Source organism: Nymphalis io, chromosome 10 (genome assembly GCF_905147045.1).
Source record: "Nymphalis io chromosome 10, ilAglIoxx1.1, whole genome shotgun sequence".
Classification (NCBI taxonomy): domain Eukaryota; kingdom Metazoa; phylum Arthropoda; class Insecta; order Lepidoptera; family Nymphalidae; genus Nymphalis; species Nymphalis io.
In genome coordinates this window covers 13195902-13215676 of record NC_065897.1, presented here as the reverse complement: position 1 = coordinate 13215676, position 19775 = coordinate 13195902, and the positions used below count along the sequence as shown (strand labels likewise).

General features: G+C 32.8%; 1 protein-coding gene across 7 annotated transcripts in view; it reads left to right on the top strand.

Annotated features, from left to right (window-relative positions):
- The window catches only part of LOC126771444 (embryonic polarity protein dorsal), a 48187-nt gene that overhangs the window by 8680 nt on the left and 19732 nt on the right, over positions 1–19775 (top strand). For 5 of the 7 annotated variants that reach the window (XM_050491329.1, XM_050491322.1, XM_050491324.1 and 2 more), the window contains 2 exons: positions 9332–9397; positions 18644–18767. In XM_050491329.1, the coding sequence (XP_050347286.1) occupies positions 9332–9397; positions 18644–18767 (190 nt within the window). The remainder of the gene's footprint in view (positions 1–9331; positions 9398–18643; positions 18768–19775) is intronic. The other 2 variants (XM_050491325.1, XM_050491327.1) reach the window with 1 other exon arrangement.

The following is a 19775-nucleotide window of genomic DNA, read 5'->3' as shown; positions in this document are numbered from 1 at the left end:
GTTGAAAGCAGCCATCCAGACTATCCCAGTTATTTTCAAAAAACATCACAATACTTCATGAGAAATATCATAAGAATTCCCTCAAGGTTTACAAGGATATTAGCACATCCACTTTTATTTAAGCAATCCATCAAGGATTTAAATTAATTTCAGCAAAATTCTAGATATCGTTAATGAAAACAGCACTTTTGAACAATATTTTGAGTATTAAATCAAAATAATAGTTACAAAAACTCCTAAAACAAATTTAGGTCACCATTACGACCCAATGACCGGAAGGAAAGTGAATCCTTAGACAAATGTCAAAGAGCATCTCAAAGATAATAAATCAAGACTAGTTCAAAAATGCATAATGCATAAAAAATTTGCATTATGACGAGATGTCAAATTTAGCGGTTTTTTTTCAAATGTTGTATAAATATTATCTTAGTTGGTCCTGTCAAAGTCAATTGAAATATGACAACTAATGTTCTAGGTTAGAAATTTATAAAATTTGTCGTATTTATTTCAAAACAAAGCAAGCGTATAACATACGTCAAAATTACGTTACACTATATAGTTTAATTGTGAGAATGACACACAATATTACAAGCTACTACCCACATCATTATTAATCTACAGCGGAGTAAATCTGTAAAAATTTGCTTTGCATCTCATTGATCAAATGTTGAAAAGTGACACGCTATTATATGCTATTTTGATCCTTTGAATTTTATAATTATTTTTAGTTTTAAGCAATGAATGAGGGTTGAGTAGTTATTATGAGCATTTTTAACTCAGGCAAGCAATGCATTTTTATGTACTTAATTTGTGTTTGTAATTCATTTCATGCTTGTGAAGGAAAACATTGTGAGAAAACCTGCCTGTGTCTAATTTCATTGAAATTGTGACACATGTGGATCTACGAACTGGCATTGGAGCAGTATGGTGGAATAAGCCACAAACCTTCTCCATAAAGGGAGAGAAGGCAACATTCACAGGCTGTTATTTTACTTTATTTGATAGTGATGTCAAAATTTGCAAGTAAATTGCCATAATTTATTAAATATTACAATGAAATATATAATGTTAATGTAATATGAAATATAACTTGCAACTTTTTTGTTAAATCAATCCATTGTAACTTATTTTTGTTTATAATTGTACATAGTTATCATAGTACTAAAGTCAAAATATGTACTGAAGTACAATCCGTGTTGCTAACTTTGATTCCGCTTTATAACATGGGTGTGAATTATGCCCGTTTTTTAAAATGACTAAGTTTTATTCCTTTTTTTTAATTTAAAGTGTTATGAATTTGTGTTGTTATAATGAAATAATTTTGAATATTTTGAAACAATGATTTCATAATTCTTGGATTTTTTAATTGTAGTAGTATAAAAGAAAATTATTTTAGACAGGCTGGTTGGTGTGGTTGGTAGATACTTGCCTTTCACACCGAAGGTTGTGGGTTCGATTCCCACAATATGTGGAAACAGACATTTGTGTGCATGAACATGTCTGTTTGTCCTGAGTCTGGGTGTTATTATTTATTTATGTATGTATTTACTAAAGAAAAGTAGTATAATATGTAGTATATCAGTTGTCTGGTTTCCATAGTACAAGCTGTGACATCACAAGAATGAAGTCCCGGATATTATATTACATTATTTATGTAGGCTTTATAAATGCCTTGAATCCCTTTGCAAGATTAATCTGTACATACTTATAAAATTGTTTGTCCTGAGAGTCTATGAACACAAAAAAAATATTTAGATATTAAGTAAGGAAATATTATAATCGTAACTGGACTGGCATGAAATTATTAATTGTGTACATAATGTCAATGCTATAAGTGTTATATTATATCTACAAACAATAGTGAGAACAAACTAATGAACTTAGAAAATGATGTCCTGATTTTATTTGGAGACAGAAGTATCATGATTAATTTTAATATGAATGAATGAGCATTTTAGATATTGAAAGTCGTTTAATGTATGCAATTATATTGATAATTATATGATTGATGATATGATTGTAGATCGGCAGCAGAGCCGTACGAAATTTTTATTCATATTATTATTAAACATGTGTATAAAATATAATTATTTTATAACATCAGCGAATAGAATAATCTACAAATAAGTTAAATTATTATTAAGAGTATATTTTTTAATCCTTATAAAAATAATTAAATCGACCAATGTATTTTAAAAGAATAGATGGAAAATGGGAATAGGGTAAAATTATTATCATCGCTATTGTGTCCTGGCGTGAATGTATTATTTTTGCGGGTAATTGTTTATATATTACATTAAACAAACGTTGCAAATAATGAAACACTTGGACCTTGGAGTAATAGTGCAAAAAGTTTTATTAAAAATATAACACTTCGTCTTATTGGTGACAGCAGCCCTGCTGTGGTTGGTGCTGGTGGTGTGGATTGCATTTCAAAGTGGAAATGCTAGCATTCTTACCACTACTCCTCGCAACCATGATTTATATATATATATATATATATATATATATATATATATATATATATATATATATATATATATATATATATATATATATATATATATATATATATATAGCTTTCATGTAAATAATTCTTATGTAAATTAAATCTATTCTTTTTTTTTCTATAGGTGTGTAGGTTCTGTTATAAAAGGTTTATTTCACAATTCATGAAACAATATTAACAATCCAAAAAACATTTACGTAGTCAATTATCATCAATAACTTGTAATTTATATAAAAACATTAATTACATTTTAGAATTCTTATAAAAAAATGTTGTGTAACTAGACTTGAACAGCCTTTCGACTTCGAGTATCGTGGTTCGTGTGAGAATAGATATTCGTTATAATAGTTATATCGTATAATATAATAATATTACAACCCACGTAGCCCATTAACCCGTCCGCATACCTAGATATAAAAGCAGAGAAAACCATACGATAGTATTTTTCCAACTCGTTGAGCAAAAAACGTATGAAGGAAATACGGGTCGTAATCATGTTAATTTATTCAAACTATAAAAGGTTATAGAGGTTAGTAGAGGTGCAGTGGTATGGATGTCGTTATCTAGCTATGAAGCCAGGTTATGGTTCATATTTCACGGCTGGGCAAAGGCTATCTGTCCTCTCAAGGGGATATCTAGCGTATAACAGCATTCTGCCATGTTGTTGGCTCGACCGCTGGTTAGTAAACGATTATGGAGCAGAATTAAGTCCAGTACATGAAGTACAATTCTACTAACAAATTGTCACTTCATCGCAAACTAATCGTCTAAACGTTTTCATATTCTACCAACACAAGGATCCAGCTGTGGTTCGGTCGAAGTTGGACCGGAATAGAATCAGTAACGTAACGTAATCGTTATAAATAAGTATAATTGTCTCCCAGGTTTCCTCATAATGCTATCCTTATTATAAAGATTTAAAGCCGCGATCTTTTGTTAATATTCGCGTGTTCTATCCGTTGCGTCATCTCGGCTCGGGTTCGGTTTATGCGATTACTTTTATATTATTTATCATCACTACTATATTTTACAATAATTTTTATTCATATATTCCCTAACTAACATAAAAACAAAATACGCATTACAAATTTATAAAAAAAAACTCGCCGTCTAAAATATTGTCCTGTGGCATTGTAAGATGTTGGCACTATTGCCTCTCTGCTAACTAGACTACATATTATAAAAAAGTGCCCCCGCCGTGTCTGTATGTCTGTCAGTCTGAATGCGGTAAACTCGAAAACGACGGAACGGATTTTCATACGGTTTTCATTAGTGGACAGAGGAAGTTTTTTAATATAATTAATTAATTTTTAGTCTGAAACATGATGAAAAAGCCGAGATGGCCTAGTGGTTAGATGTGCTTAATTTGTGTTTATAATTCATCTTGTGCTTGACGGTGAAGGAAAATATCGTGAGGAAACCTGCATGTGTTTAATTTCATTAATTCAATTTCAAATTCAAAAAGCCCAGCAGTGGGACATTAACAGGCTGTTACTGTACTGAAATATTATGATGATTGTTGAAGATGTCAGAAAAAATTATGCCGACTTTTTCCGCTTATTGAGGTCCAGAGCTTTATTGACGTCCGCCAAGTATAAATTATGAGAGTTATATGTATAACATTACTATATATACTTTTTATGTAAACCCTTATTCTATCCGTGAGGGGATATAATTCCGGGACGGGGGTAGCTAGTATATAAGCACTGCCAGCGTTATAACATACTCGATGATATGGTTAATATTGGCAATATAATTCACTAAATCCCTTGACGATGTTAATAGTCATAATTGGGCATAATTTTTATTTCATCTTCTTGTTTTGACTCCTCTTAATTGTACAAAAAGTAGACAGTCTCTCAAGCAAATAATCTTTATAATATTAATTAGATAATTGGCAACGCCTTGCTCAATGCCTTTGTTATAATGTTCATTATTATCTGTTAATGGTTGTTTATTGACAACCTCGATGTTGCAAGTTTATAAGACTGCAGACCCCGAGATCCCGGGGTCAAACCCCGTGTCGAGCTGACGAGAGAGAGAAAGATATTTTATTTTATTTATTTATTTATTTATTTTTATTTATTTATTTTAAGGACCACTAGTAGCTACTACATGTTTTAATGACAAATGTAAAACAATTTAGTGAAAATAGCTAACATGTGAAGCTTTTTAAAGTAGCCACAACAATTACAATAATAAAGATATATCTCTTAATATAGATAATTATATTTTTTTATATATAGAATAGGAAGGTGGATGAGCATATGGGCCACCTGATAGTAAGTGGTCACCAACGCCCATAGACATTGGCATTGTATGAAATGTTAACCATCGCTTACATCACCAATGCGCCACGAACCTTGGGAACTAAGATGTTATGTCCCTTGTGCCTGTAATTACACTGACTCACTCGCCCTTCAAACCGGAACACAACAATACCAAGTACTGTTTGTACTGTAAGTTTTGCTGTAAAATATCTGATGAGTGGGTGGTACCTACCCAGACGAGCTTGCACAAAGCTCTACCACCAGTAAGTACTCCAATCATAGCACACGTATCTATATTTTTTAAACGGTACCGTTTACTTTAAACAATATTTCCCAGAGCCGACTGTTTAGCACATCTCCTTTTTCAGCACTAATTTCGGTCAAAGAGAACAATGTGAAAATAAATGATCTCGATAGTGTTGCTAACTGTACTTACAGTAGTCAGTTGACGTCATACGGCGATCCATTCCAAAAGGTCCTGTCCTAACATTCGGAACGGATATTGACAACTTGTTAAATATCTGTTTTTACTTCTTAATAGTATTAATTAAAGGCGAAGATACAAATTGCTTACATAAAGCAATAATACATTTAAATTAACAAATAATAATTCGGATTATTATTAATAATAATAATATCCTGGGACATTTTTCACACACGGCCATCTGATCCCAAATTAAGCTCGTACAGAGCTTGTACTATGGAAACCAGACAACTGATATACTACATATACTACTTTTTCTTTTGTAAATACATACTTATATAGATAATTACACCCAGACTCAGGACAAACATTCATGTTCATGCACACAAACGTCTGTCCTGGGTGGGAATCGAACCCACAACCTTCGGCGTGAAAGGCAAGTGTTCTACCAACCACGCCAACCGGCTCGTCAATATTATATATATTTATTAATCTTATAAGACAATTTATAAGTTGGTTCGTTACGTTACCCCTCGACCGTCGTAATATTTGGCTCACGGGTAGCTTAAAACTAGCAGACGGTTATAAACACACATATGTACATGTACTTTCACACTGGCACGCGTTGGTAGACATACTTTGACGTCATTACATATTTGTTAGTGTATATTTTAAAATCGTCTGTGGTATATCTGTTGTGTGCACTTTTTCTTTATGTCTTAAATTATATTATTAATACGACTGAGCATTGATTGGGTTTTACATAATATTTATTCTTAGAAATACTTAAAATGATCTATTCATTGATCAATCTGTATCATAGATTCATTAAAGATTTTTTGTATTGAAAATTATAAGATATATAGAGAAGAAGACGTAACCGTATATATTCGGGTCTCTCTGGATTACATTGCATATGATTGTGATTTCATTACGTATAAAATGATTATACTTATTGTTTAGAAACTGTATTTAATTTTTACTTATAATATTATTCACGTGAATTAATTTCATTATTCTTAATCATATTTCATAATTTTGGGTCATCGTTACAGTATATATTCTGCATGAAGAAACAGACGCCATCCCTTCTCGGAAGTACTTGAATGCTTATACTGGTGGGTTGGGTTGGGTGGACATATAAAGATGGTTTAAGGAACATTTAACCTTAAGTTATGTTATAATACATATTATTATAGTATTACTTATCCTATCATAGTCTATGGGCGGAAGTGATTGCTTATCGCTTACAGTGATGCAGCGTCGAGAAAAATGTTTTCACATTCTCTTATCCGCCAAAGCCACTATCTGTAATCAGTCTCAGGATTTCAAGAACACGCCAACGTTTTCCAAGTAAATATATCTACGACCACTAGGAGTTTAAATATCACACAAATACGGATAAAAATTCAAATCAAATTATTATATTTTTTTTAAGGCGGACGAGCATATGGGCCACCTGATGGTAAGTGGTCACCAAACGCCCTTAGACAATGGCATTGTAAGAAATGTTAACCATCGCTTACATCACCAATGCGCCACGAACCTTGGGCACTAAGATGTTATGTCCCTTGTGCCTGTATTTACACTGACTCACTCGCCCTTCAAACCGGAACACAACAATATCAAGTACTGCTGTTTTGCGTTAGAATATCTGATGAGTGGGTGGTACCTACCCAGACGAGCTTGCACAAAGCCCTACCACCAGTAACATAATCAGTTATAATACATAATTAGCTAAAACTCCGATAGCTGTAAGAATATTGTAACGAAAGCTGAACTACTTTTAATTTATATGTACTTGAATTAGTGTAAGAGGAGTAGTGATTGATTAGTAGGTACTCCGTTTTAAATTCAAAATAGACTATTCAAGTGGGATTTTACAAGCACGGCTTACTTGTGTAATTTTACAGGATTATGTTGAATGTAATACTACTGCTACAATAACAGGCTTGTAATGTAGATTATATCATTCTACCGAGAAGGTTGACAAGATACTCAGTAGTTACTCTATTCCATCAATTAAACTACGTCTAGTAGCCACAGATTATAAATTAAATGGCCGGCTTAGCGCGCGGAACGAACATTGTGCTGCTGGGAATTTGTCATGTGTGCGTGTTAGCACTCTAGAAATACGTGCGCCAGTGTGCGTGTTGGTCTGCCAGGGTAATAAATTAAATCCTACTCAAATTTTTTCAAACCTTTCTAAAATTAAATAGTATTATTTATTTATAAGCAAATGTAATTATTTTGGAAATTTGTCGAATCTTATATAATCTTTTAATCTATGAATATATTAAAAAATAAAAGTTTATTACTAGAATACTTTTATTTATTGAAAAAATAAAATTAGGTAATAATAATATTGTGTACATGAAGATTTTGGTTTTTTGAAGGGTTTTGTTTTTATTTAAGCGGTTGATTGGACCAACTTCTTAAAATACGCCAAATATATATTATAAATCTAGTTCTGGTTTCGAGTTTCTGGTCCTACCACAAAAAAACTCCTATTCCGTTATAATTTTTTTTTCTTATGATTTTTGTTCTTACTTAAAATAACATAACCTGGAAACACCAAGCAATACTCGTTGAACTTTTGTGTTCCAAGTAATGTGAAGTAAAAAGTAAATAAAATGAAAATTTAACATAAATTTCAAATAATTTTAAAAATTAGACACCTATGATATGATATTTCGTCGTCTTAATTTTTGAGAATAGTTTTTACACAATTTAAACAAACAAGGCAGCATAATTACCTTTATTAAATTGACGGTATTTTTAACGTATTATCGTAAAGGAACTTATACACCGGGAGCTTTTATTCGATTTTGTTGCCGCACTTTAATGTTCGGCGCGCTACACAGCTGGCGATTTTTTTTTTTTTATAAATAGTTCTCTAAAAGTTTTCAACCAGCTCTAATTATCAAAAATATAAGTCACAACAAAGTCGCATGTACATACATGTCATGTGTCCAAATATTTTAAATTCGCATAAATATTGTAATAAAGGGGGTAGCTACTACAGTTGACCCGTGACACGACAATTGTTCTGATAAAATAATTGGCGCTCGTAATTTATTGTGCGTTTCTCGATTTGAAATTAGTTATGTACTCATGTTTAGTTTAGTTCATTCCGCATTTCTCTCGGTGTCTGTCGTCTGTACGATTCGTGTGCTCAAAATGACAATATTTTGCGGATTGGTCGCATTTGGTAATAATTCATTTTATTTTATATTATAAATATTTTTAATCGTTTCTAGACATCATTAAATTGATTATTTACCGATTAATGATCCTGGCTAAAAAAACATAAATCTATCTCTTTACAGAGGTTGTCTGATAGTGGTCACTGTAAGTGATAAGGCCGTTAAGGTCTTTGATATGTTTGTAAATTGTGTGCAATGAAGGATAAATAAATAAATTGATTTTCTCACTATAAAAACTATTAAACCTAGTTCAAGGAAATCAAATTTTAATGTAATTTTATGTCAAGTGTTAATTTTATTCGTTTATTTCGGCAATTCTGTATACTGTATACACTGGTAGTAGGGCTTTGTGCAAGCTCGTCTGGGTAGGTACCACCCACTCATCAGATATTCTACCGCAAAACAGCAGTACTTGGTTTTGTTGTGTTCCGGTTTGAAGGGTGAGTGAGCCAGTGTAATTACAGGCACAAGGGACATAAAATATTAGTTCCCAAGGTTGGTGGCGCATTGGATATGTAAGCGATGTTTGACATTTCTTACAATGCCAATGTCCAAGGGCGTTGGTGACCACTTACCATCAGGTGGTTCATATGCTCGTCCGCCTTCCTATTCTATAAAAAAAAATATTGTAATATTAACTCTAAAAATATTTATTTTTCGAAGTACAAAAGCCTTATAACAATAATTAAAAAATATATATATTATTGTGACTTAAGTTATTTCTCACACGCTTCATTCGCTTGACTGTATTTAAATATATTTGCACATATCTCGGCTTGAGTATTTATCTCGTTACTTTAGCAAATGAATTGAATTCTATAGAAGTAGAGCTTTAATAATGTAATTTTTTTGTTGTATATACGATGTTAGTGTCTCAGGTTTTAAGGCATGACCGTATGTTTTTTATCTGTTTGTTTTGCAGAGGGCGCTCTGCCAGTAGAGCGAGAGGTCGGCGAACAGCCACCCAACCTGAATATTAGTGATGTCAGTAAGTATCAAATCATCTCATAGTATTATTTGGTGGAATTGTATTATCCCGTATTTATTTATAAATTTATTTGTTAATTTATCAGCTCATTGTTTCCGTTTTGCACACATATGACACGTTAGCGTATTATGTTTATTGACATTAAATACAATTTTAAATTCATATAATCTCCATCCGGTAAAATTCACACATAATTTATATAAATCATTGTAATTTTTGCAATCGTTCTCTATATTTTTAGCAATATTATCTATTGTGCTAAAAAAAACTTCAGCAATTTTTCCTCTTGATAATCTAAATTGTTTTTAGCAATATTGACGATGTTTTACACATTGTGTATAACAAATTGTAGATTCATGGATTGTACCTATTTTTTTTAATAAATATTTATAATATTTAATTTATACCGATAGGCCGTAGACCAAACAATACAGTTACTTATCTGTTTGTCGTTGTAGTTTTTGAAACATGCAAATTCTTTAATTCTTATCCGTTATGTGTTCCATACTTTTTTTTAAATGATTAAGGTCCACGGAGCGGACACTCTTATGACTTTAATCTTTTCCTTAAGTGCGACTGTAATAATAGTGAAAGTTATATTATTATGTGCTAAACTAGCTGCCCTCTGCAGTCTGTAGTATTTCGCTCGTTTTAAAATTGGAACACACCAATACTCTGTATTGGCGTTAGGATAATTGATGAGTTAATAATTGGTATAAAGAGTCCTACCGCTAGTAAAGCCTTCAGACTCCAATTGGAAGTTAACATGCTCATTAGTTAACGTTGTATCATTATCCCTTCCTCCACTACAAACGAAAAGACCTTGGATTAATTATTCTTATTCTTAACTAATAGCACTAATTCATCAAAATATTTTCATATAAAATACTAAGATATTGTTATTTGTTATTTATTTGGTCCGATAAAATTAGCAACATGTAGTTTTTAAATATATTTAAAGATCTAGTTTAATTGATCAACAATTGCAAAGTATCCTTGAATTTTACTTGTTTTCGTTTGACATATTTTCGTTCGAAGTTTAATATAATTTTTTTTTTTTATAGAATAGGAAGGTGGACGAGCATATGGGCCACCTGATGGTAAGTGGTCACCAAACGCCCTTAGACATTGGCATTGTAAGAAATGTCAACCATCGCTTATAGCCAATGCGCCACCAACCTTGGGAACTAAGATTTTATGTCCCTTGTGCCTGTAATTACACTGGCTCACTCACCCTTCAAACCGGAACACAACAATATCAAGTACTGCTGTTTTGCGGTAGAATAACTGATGAGTGGGTGGTACCTACCCAGACGGGCTTGCAAACAGCGACAACACGGTATCTGTAGTAATTGTTGTATACATCGATTGTATTTACAGATTAAAAGTAACGTAAACAAACAAACCTCTTTATACTATAAGTGCAATTTGCTGATAAAATAAATATTTATTAATTACGATAATAAAAAAAATGTAGAAACAAATATGAGTACCATATACGAGTGCCTGTGGATTTCGTTGCATAACAATTTCTTTACTAGTAACAATAATGTAATTAATGTTGGAATGCAAAATAGCCGTCATTATCTAATGATTTTGTATTTATTATATAATAACAGTGCTTATCGCTGATACAAGGGCCAATAAATATTCAAATATGTTTTCTTAAATAAGAATACGTCTCGTAAAGCCAGTGCTGAAGCTGCTCAAATACTCAAGCACCGCAAATATTCACTTTTGTCCGACCAATATGAATTTGCGGGGCTGGATTTTGAAACATTAGATCCATGATCGTCTGATACTGAAAAAAAATATAAAAGTTCTTTAATAAACTGTGCCATAGAACTAGGCAAGAACTGAGGCAATGGTGCCAGCGTCTTGGGTACCATGCCACAGGGCAATCTTTTAGACGGCGTGTTTTTTCTATAAATTTGTAATGCGTATTGTTGTTATTTTAATTTTAGTTATAGAATATATGAATAAAAATAATTTCTTAAAATTAATTAATTATCAATGTAAAGGTCTGTCGCGTGCTAATTAGGGAATTCCTATTAAATCATCGAGAGGAACACAGTCTTTATCGGTCTATTTTCAGCAAGTATTGTTTAGCCCTGAACACTGTTTATTCAGGAAATCGTAATAAGAATGCCATTTAAATTATAAAAACGATAGAATTCCCATATTAATTTTCTTGCAAAACATATTCAGACGTGATTTTTATGATACGCATGAGAGACAAACGTTCCGACTTATCTATTTAATAATCGGGATTATGGAAGTAATTATATATATTGTTATTTAAGTACAGGAAAAATATCTTTGAATGATCATTTAAATTTTGACTCAACTAAAAGCCCATCTTAAATCAAGTCAAATCAACTCAAATCAAGTATTAATAGAATGTGTCGTATATATATTATGAATAATGGTTACGGCTGTTTTTATTAAAACCTAATTGATAGTCCAAATGTTGACTATAAAAAGAAGCGTCACAAAGATACTTCAAAAGATATATGTCTTGTTAAAGAAACGATTTGTTTAGCCTGGAATGCTAAAATTGTCTACTACTCTTAATTCAAAAAGGTCTTAAAACATCTTTGATGCGTTTCATGTGTGACATAAAAAGTTATGGGAATGAATTTATCGGCTTGTTGCTCGTAACCTGAAACCTGTCGGTTAGTTATGTACAATAACGATTCGTTAAATATACGAACCGATCATAAGAAGTGCTTGTTAGTTTTGCTGCATTGCTAACTATTATTAGCAAAAAAAAGTAATATTTCGATGTCGATTTTTTTTTCTGTTAACATCCGGGAACAATACGCCTATAGATGTGATCAATTATTTATTTATTGTATATATATTTATCTCCTCAAATCACAAATCATTATATAGGTATCATTGCTCGAGATCTTGAATAATCTATGATTTTCATTACGGATTCGCGAAAAAATGGCGTTTTAAATGGCAGTGAAGTTGATATCTTAATTTTTGTAAGAGAAATTAAAGTGTATATAATAAAATCATATATATATATATATCATATATATATATGATTTTATTATATATCATATATAATAAAATCATATATATATATGAGATCAATTGAACACAAATTTAGTACTTGAAAAGCTTAACGCGGAATTGAACTCTTAACCTTCGGTTAAAATACACATCGTTATTGGGAATATTGACCTTCCGTACGTACTGTTGTTTATTTTAATGTTTATAAAATAATTCAGCTTAATTATGAACTGATTGGATACAACTACTGTTTTTTTAATTATTTTATATATTAACTAAAACATCTTTGTACTACAATTGGCAATATTTCAATCAGAAAGTAACGTCAGAAATGTGTTATGTGTGTATAGTGTTTTAAACTTCACGGTCGTCGAAGCAATTGTTTTTTTTTTCAATCGCAACATTGTAAGCATCAAGCAATATTTATTTACAATAAGCACTCTTCTTGATACGTCTCACATTTAATCGGAAGAATAGATACGATCGGTTAAGTGTGTTAAACGTTGCGTTACGATAGCTTATCGCGTACCTTGTCCTTGTGATATTACGATTTCGGACGAAAATTCTAAGTTAGTTTTTTGACGATTGCTACAGTTCCTGTAGAATGTTTTTATATATTAACCTTCTTGGACAGACAATATTATTAATGTCCCACTGCTAAGCTAAGACAGTTCTTTGTCGAAAAAAATGGAATTCTTTACCAGCTCACGTGTTCCTATCTTCTTACAACCCGGGTTCCTTCAAACGAGGTGTGAAGAGGCACCTTGTGGACCGGCAAGGCGGGGGCGGCTAGTGCAGAATATTCTTCCCGACTCTACTGGCCGTCGTTGCGTTTGAACTCAACTACCACTTACCATCAGGTGGAGTAGTCATTTGCCTTCCCGGAAAAAAAACCGGCTCGGCACGTGACAGATTTTCATCCATAACATCGAGGTTTCCTCACGATATTTTCATTTACCGCCGAGTACGAGTTGAATTAAAAACACAAATTAAACTCATAGTCCGTTTTTGAACTTGAAATTATCGGTTAACAATCTCGCCTTCTAACCGTTTAGCCATCATGAACCCGTATTATTAAAGTTTGGCTATGTAAAATAGTATAAAAATAAATTGATCATTGATGATTTTTTTTCTTTTTATTTACTAATTTCCTAGTTCGTCTTATACATACATTTTGCTAGACTTATCGTTAAATGTTAGGACAGATCAATGAGCAAACTGACATTCAGATTTATTAATATCTGAATGTCATGTTGAATGTTTAGATGATTTCCCACTTTTTCCATTACTAATAATTTCACAGAAAACCTGACAGCAGGAAAAAATAAATACTTACGTGTAGTCAACTAAATTGAAATTACAATTCATAATACGAGCGAAGTTATTTTTTGTGCTGTCCAAAGTTAACAGGTACTTGAATTTTAAAATTACAAATATTTTATTCGATTTTTAATTATTATTCTGAAGACGCAACAAATTACTTTTATGAAGGTACTGTAAAAAGGGGTGGCAAGAACGAAACCCCTTTAAATAGCTATTCCGATTTTTCGGGGCGATTAAATAAACGAGCTAAGAATGTTCAAATTGTTAAAATCAATTATGAACAGAAAAATAAAATTACGCACTTTTATAACAATATGAAGTGCAACTAATAACAATAATTAAAGATTCTTTTTATATTTAAGATTATAGGGTCCGTTCACACAGACCGGCTCGGAGAGCATCGGCCTGCTTTTTTCTTTTCACACAGACCGGGTCGTATACGCTTGGAATTGGCCGGAGCGGAGCCGCCAACTATTTCACATCGACCGGCTGGAAGAGATCTGAAAGCGGGTGCGAGCGAGAAAGAGCACGCAAGCGGAGCCGGTCGGCTCCTTTTATTACTTCACACGAAGCGCGTTCAGGCATTTTTAATGACAAAAAAGGTGCAAATGCAAAAATAAACTTTACTACAATCACTCAAAACACTGTTTCCAACGTGATAAAAATCTGCTCTCCTCTCCGAGCCGGTCTGTGTGAACGGACCCTTAGTCTCCGGGCGCATATACGGTTCTGTAATATTTTAGTATATTGCATATTGTTCGAGATAAAGTCGGTCCAGACACATCTGTTTTATAGATTCACAGTAATTTGTGTTTACAAAAATGCGACAAAATTCAATTCAATCGTCGACCTTATCAGAATATATATTATCAGAATATTTATTTAAATATATATTTTTTTATTTAGTTTTACAAAACTGACTACAATTATACAATCAACAATGTCACAGTAATACATTTAACCGAAAATATTTACAATTGAGTCTTCTCGATGTGGACATTACATGCTTATATGAAGGCTAAAAAACAACAAAAAATTACATTAGTTAGTAACTACAGCGTAACATTAAAACAAACATGAAAACAGAAATACCTAAAAAATAAACATAAATAACTTTTAAGTGAAACAAAATTAAACTAAACTAAAAAGTAAATAAATAATATAAAAATAAAACTAAAAATTAACCGATTTGTGTAGACATTTTCTTTTTAATGGTCCTGATATATAAAATTAATGTTCGTGGAGATAAATATTGTTTTTTACAATTTGTAATTCGCACTGCTATAGATCGGTTGGTCGGTTTTGAAGTATTTACTAATGAAAAAGGTTTAATATATAAATATTGGCTTTATATTTCAATTTTAAAAATTTGTGCACATACAAATTTGGTTTTTTAATTTTCTTTTTTTGGCAAATAATAGTAATTAGCATGTAGTGTTTGCTTTTAAATGATTTTACATAATGTGCATGTATTAATATTGTATGTATGTAAGAATGACCAGCGTAAAAATAGCTAGCAAAACTAATAAACAAATAAATAAATAAAAAATATTTCAATCAATCAATCAACAGCCAATCGTTGTCCACTGCTGAACATAGGCCTCTCCCAAGGTGCGCCAAAGCTCCCTGTCCTCCGCCTTCCGCTTCCAGTTGGTGCCCACCACCTTCTTAAGGTCGTCGGTCCACCTGGCTGGAGGGCGCCCTACGCTGCGCTTGCCGATTCGCGGTCTCCACTCTAGGACTCGTCTGCTCCAACGGCCGTCGGTCCTTCGACATACGTGACCAGCCCACTGCCACTTCAGCCTGCTAATTTTGCAAGCTATGTCGGTGACTCCGGTTCTTTTCCGGATAATCTCATTTCTGATCTTATCCTTCAAAGATACTCCGAGCATAGCTCGCTCCATAGCAAGCTGAACGACTTTGAATTTGTGGACTAGTCCCGCAGTTAGTGTCCACGTTTCGGCACCGTATGTCATGTCAGGTAAGACGCATTGGTTGAAGACTTTCGTCTTCAAACATTGCGGTATAGACGACTTGAGGACTTGACGAAGGTTGCCAAATGCTGCCCATCCCAAGCGAATTCTTCGATCGGCTTCCTTCTCGAAGTTGTTCTTACCGACTTATATTATCTGTCCTAGGTAGGTATATTCACTAACAACTTCAAGAGGTTTCCCCTCGACGTATATCAGTAAAAAAATATTTAATGGTTTAAAAAAATGCCACGGCATAAAATTCTTTACGAAGTCCGATATCAACCGTACAAAGTCGAGACGGGCCGCTTGTATATAATAAAGATAAAGTTAATTACAACTTTCCTTGGCTCAGGGACAAAAACAGCTTCCGTCTTAGGATTGATAGCGCATTGACTGTACAAGGATTAATTAGTATTACTTTAGAAGTAGTATTAGATGGAAGTGAACACTTACCGTACTATTTACTATATTTGCTGATAGGGTTTGTGCAAGCCCTAGTAGTAATAGTCTGGGTAGGTAACACATATTCTATCGCAATGCTTAGTACTGTCGTGTTCCCGTTTGATTATCATTTATTCATCTGCCTTTCTAAAATTAATAATCACGCGAAGATAAGCTCTTTTTCGAGCGTTGAGGTTGCCTTTGCCCAGCTGTGGGATATTCGCAGACTGCCCTTAACCCACGAGTCCTTTAGGCGACATTGTATGTATTAATTCAATCAGGAAAAAACACACACGTATTTACTTCAGTGCACTGACCCCGACCGTCTAACATATCCAATCATCTAAAATAATTTATGATGCTTGAAAAGTCAGCTACACGTATCGTTGACGTATTACAGTGACCGTTATTTTGTATACGATAGATACATATGTAAATTATTTAACATTTACGTACAAATTATGTAATCGTACATAATACGGGAAATACAGAAGGCGTTAGTGTAATCCGTGGACGGAATTATGAATTATACACTCTCGCGTTTACGAATCGATTAAAACTCGTTTTCCCTTGAGTGGGTAATACCTGAGGTATACCCAGGATACGAATATTCGACCCATATAAAGAACTGTTATCACTGTGATGTGATAATACTGTCGTGGACGCCATATCTTCAACATTACCAGGGACATAGTAAAAATTAAGTGTCGGTGTATTGTGTTCCTTAAACGTGTAAGTAACGAAAACATTCATGGCCTTACTTATAAAAGGTGCTTAGCTAAATTATTGTCTTCTTCCTTCGAATGTCAAATCGATAATGACAGCAAAAGCGGAATCAATGTTTAAGTAAGGCTCGCGGCAATTATTGTAATTATCTTATAATCTCATCTTAGTGAATATTATTATTAATGAGAAATAAAGTTTCTTTAACCCGAAGAAACTATCTAAACAGCTGCTTAGCAACGTTTTATAAGTAAGACCGTTAAATTTTTAAACGATTTTTTATTTTGTAAGCTTAGTCTAAATTATGTAGTTTAAAAAAAAATTAGCATCTTATAAAATGTTACATATTATTTTCAGTTAGTTTTTAACGATTTTCAAATTTCAAAAAAGTAAAGTAACAGCGTATTAATCACCAGCCGAAAGACGTCCACTGCTGGACAAAGGCCTCCCCCAAGGATTTCCACGTTGACAAATACGCGCATGATAGGCTAAGAATATCCCACTGCTGGGCATGCTGTAACATGTGGCAGATTTTTATCCGACTAATGCAGGTTTCCTCACGATGTATCCATAAGAGCCGAGCACGAGATGACACAAATGAATCACATGAAAATACAATGGCGTTTACCCTGGTTTGAACTCGCAACCTTTTTTTAAGATTCGAATGTTCTAATCACTGAGTTATATTAGCTCTAAAGTCTTTGATTTTAAGTACAGTAACAGCCTGTCAATGAATTGCTGGGCTTAGGCCTCCTCTGCCTTTTTGAGGAGAAAGTCTTTGATATAAAGTAATTTTGGCCGATTTAAAAACAAGCAGCTTGTTTCAACAGTTAACGCGTTGCGTTTGTACGTCTACTTTCACTAAATATTGGTTTTTCCCAACGGATCTTGGCGTGAGCTGTATCGAACTGCTATAAGATTTCATATCCTGTTCTTGCTAAATCGAAACATATCTAGTAGAATTAGCATATTTTAATTGGAAATTAATATTTACTATATGAACATAATCAAGCAAGAAACAAAAATAATATTACGAGTAATTATTACAATTTTTTAAATTAATAACACACAATAGTAGTGCATCATAAATCGTTTAAATATTTCTCCCTTTCTCTCTCTCTCTCGTTCTCTCTCTCTCTATGTTCCTAAAAACATGATCATATAATAAAGTAATAACTAAAATAAAACTAAATATCCTGCTAAAAATATTACAAAAAAATACAAATATTATGTACCTAACGCCAGCCTTCGCCTTAGTATTTACAGCCATTGGGACTTTGCCATAAGTTCTGCTCGTCATAAGTTCATTATTATCTATCATTAAATCGTTTACTAACGAGAAAAACAATAATGTCGTTAATGAAAGTTTTTGCTATGAATTGTTATAATACTCGAACACAATTTTTTCTTTTTACGGTAATATAAAAAAATAAACTAGCTGTGACTCGTGGTTTTACCCGCGTGAAATTTGAATTGTACGATGCAACTTGTACTTCGTGTGATAATATTCAAGTTTGTTTCACAATTTCCATATTCGTGAACGTATATGGTTTCTGTTCCACTCTTTAAGGTCATAACCTAAAGCAATATAGCTCATTATTTTCCTGTATAAATATATATATATATATATATATATATATATATATATATATATATATATATATATGTAGTAATTCATCTCTATCTCATAAAATAAATATGTATAAATGAGCACTACTCTCCATATTATATGATATAGATAACGAGGTGTATTTGTGTGCAGTCGACGCGATATCGAGGGCGGACCCGCTGTTCGGCGCGGGCGTAGAAATGCCGCGATCGCCGGCGCCCCACGCGGGGCAGCCATTTGTCCGGATCGTCGAGCAACCAGCCAGCAAGGCCTTAAGGTATTTACTCATTAAGAAGAGCTTATTACAATTTGAAAAGGAATTTCAATAAATCAAAACATCAATCGTCAAGCATTTCGTAATTGTGAATATTGAAACGTGAAATTGTCATAATATTTTTATATAACAATTAATTTAAATAGTAGCTTTGTTTTGAAAATTGAAAAGCCTATTCCAATCGAAAAATGAGTAAACAAATTTTAGATTAACATATTCCATCGTTTGTCCTAACTATTCCACTTAACTACTAATATCCACTTCAATTTTACAATTTTAGCGATTTTCTCTATAATGCCATCGAATATTCAAGATCTCTACCAAGGATATCACGTCAATTTAATGAAAAAATTGTTATTTATCTTTATTCCTCCTGTCCAATCAGATTGGGCTATAGTAGAAATAGGCAGTAACTTTTAATAATGCACGTAACAAATTAATTCATGTTTGTGTTCTTAACAATAGTAAATCTAGTTACAGCATCCGTTTTCGCCACCTATCCATCTGTGACCAAATCGATAATACATATTATATTATAGTATAGTATATGGCTTATAATTGTACGCTAAAAGAAATACTGAAATATACAGTTGTAAACACACAAAATAATGACGACCCGGTTGGCGTGGTTGGTAGAACACTTGGCTTTCACGCCGAAGGTTGTGGTTCGATTCCCACCCAGGACAGACATTTGTGTGCATGAACATGTCTGTTTGTCCTGAGTCTGGGTGTAATTATCTATATAAGTATGTATTTACAAAAAGAAAAGTAGTATATGTAGTATATCAGTTGTCTGGTTTCCATAGCGCAAGCTTTGTACAAGCTTAATTTGGGATCAGATGGCCGTGTGTGAAAAATGTCCCCGGATATTATTATTATTATAAAATGGTATGTATGTATGGCGGTCGTAAATGGTTAATATAATATATATACAGTTATACATGTAACTGTAAAAAGGCACAGATGGCCCAGTGGTAAGAACGCGTAAATCTTAACCGATGATGGTGGGTT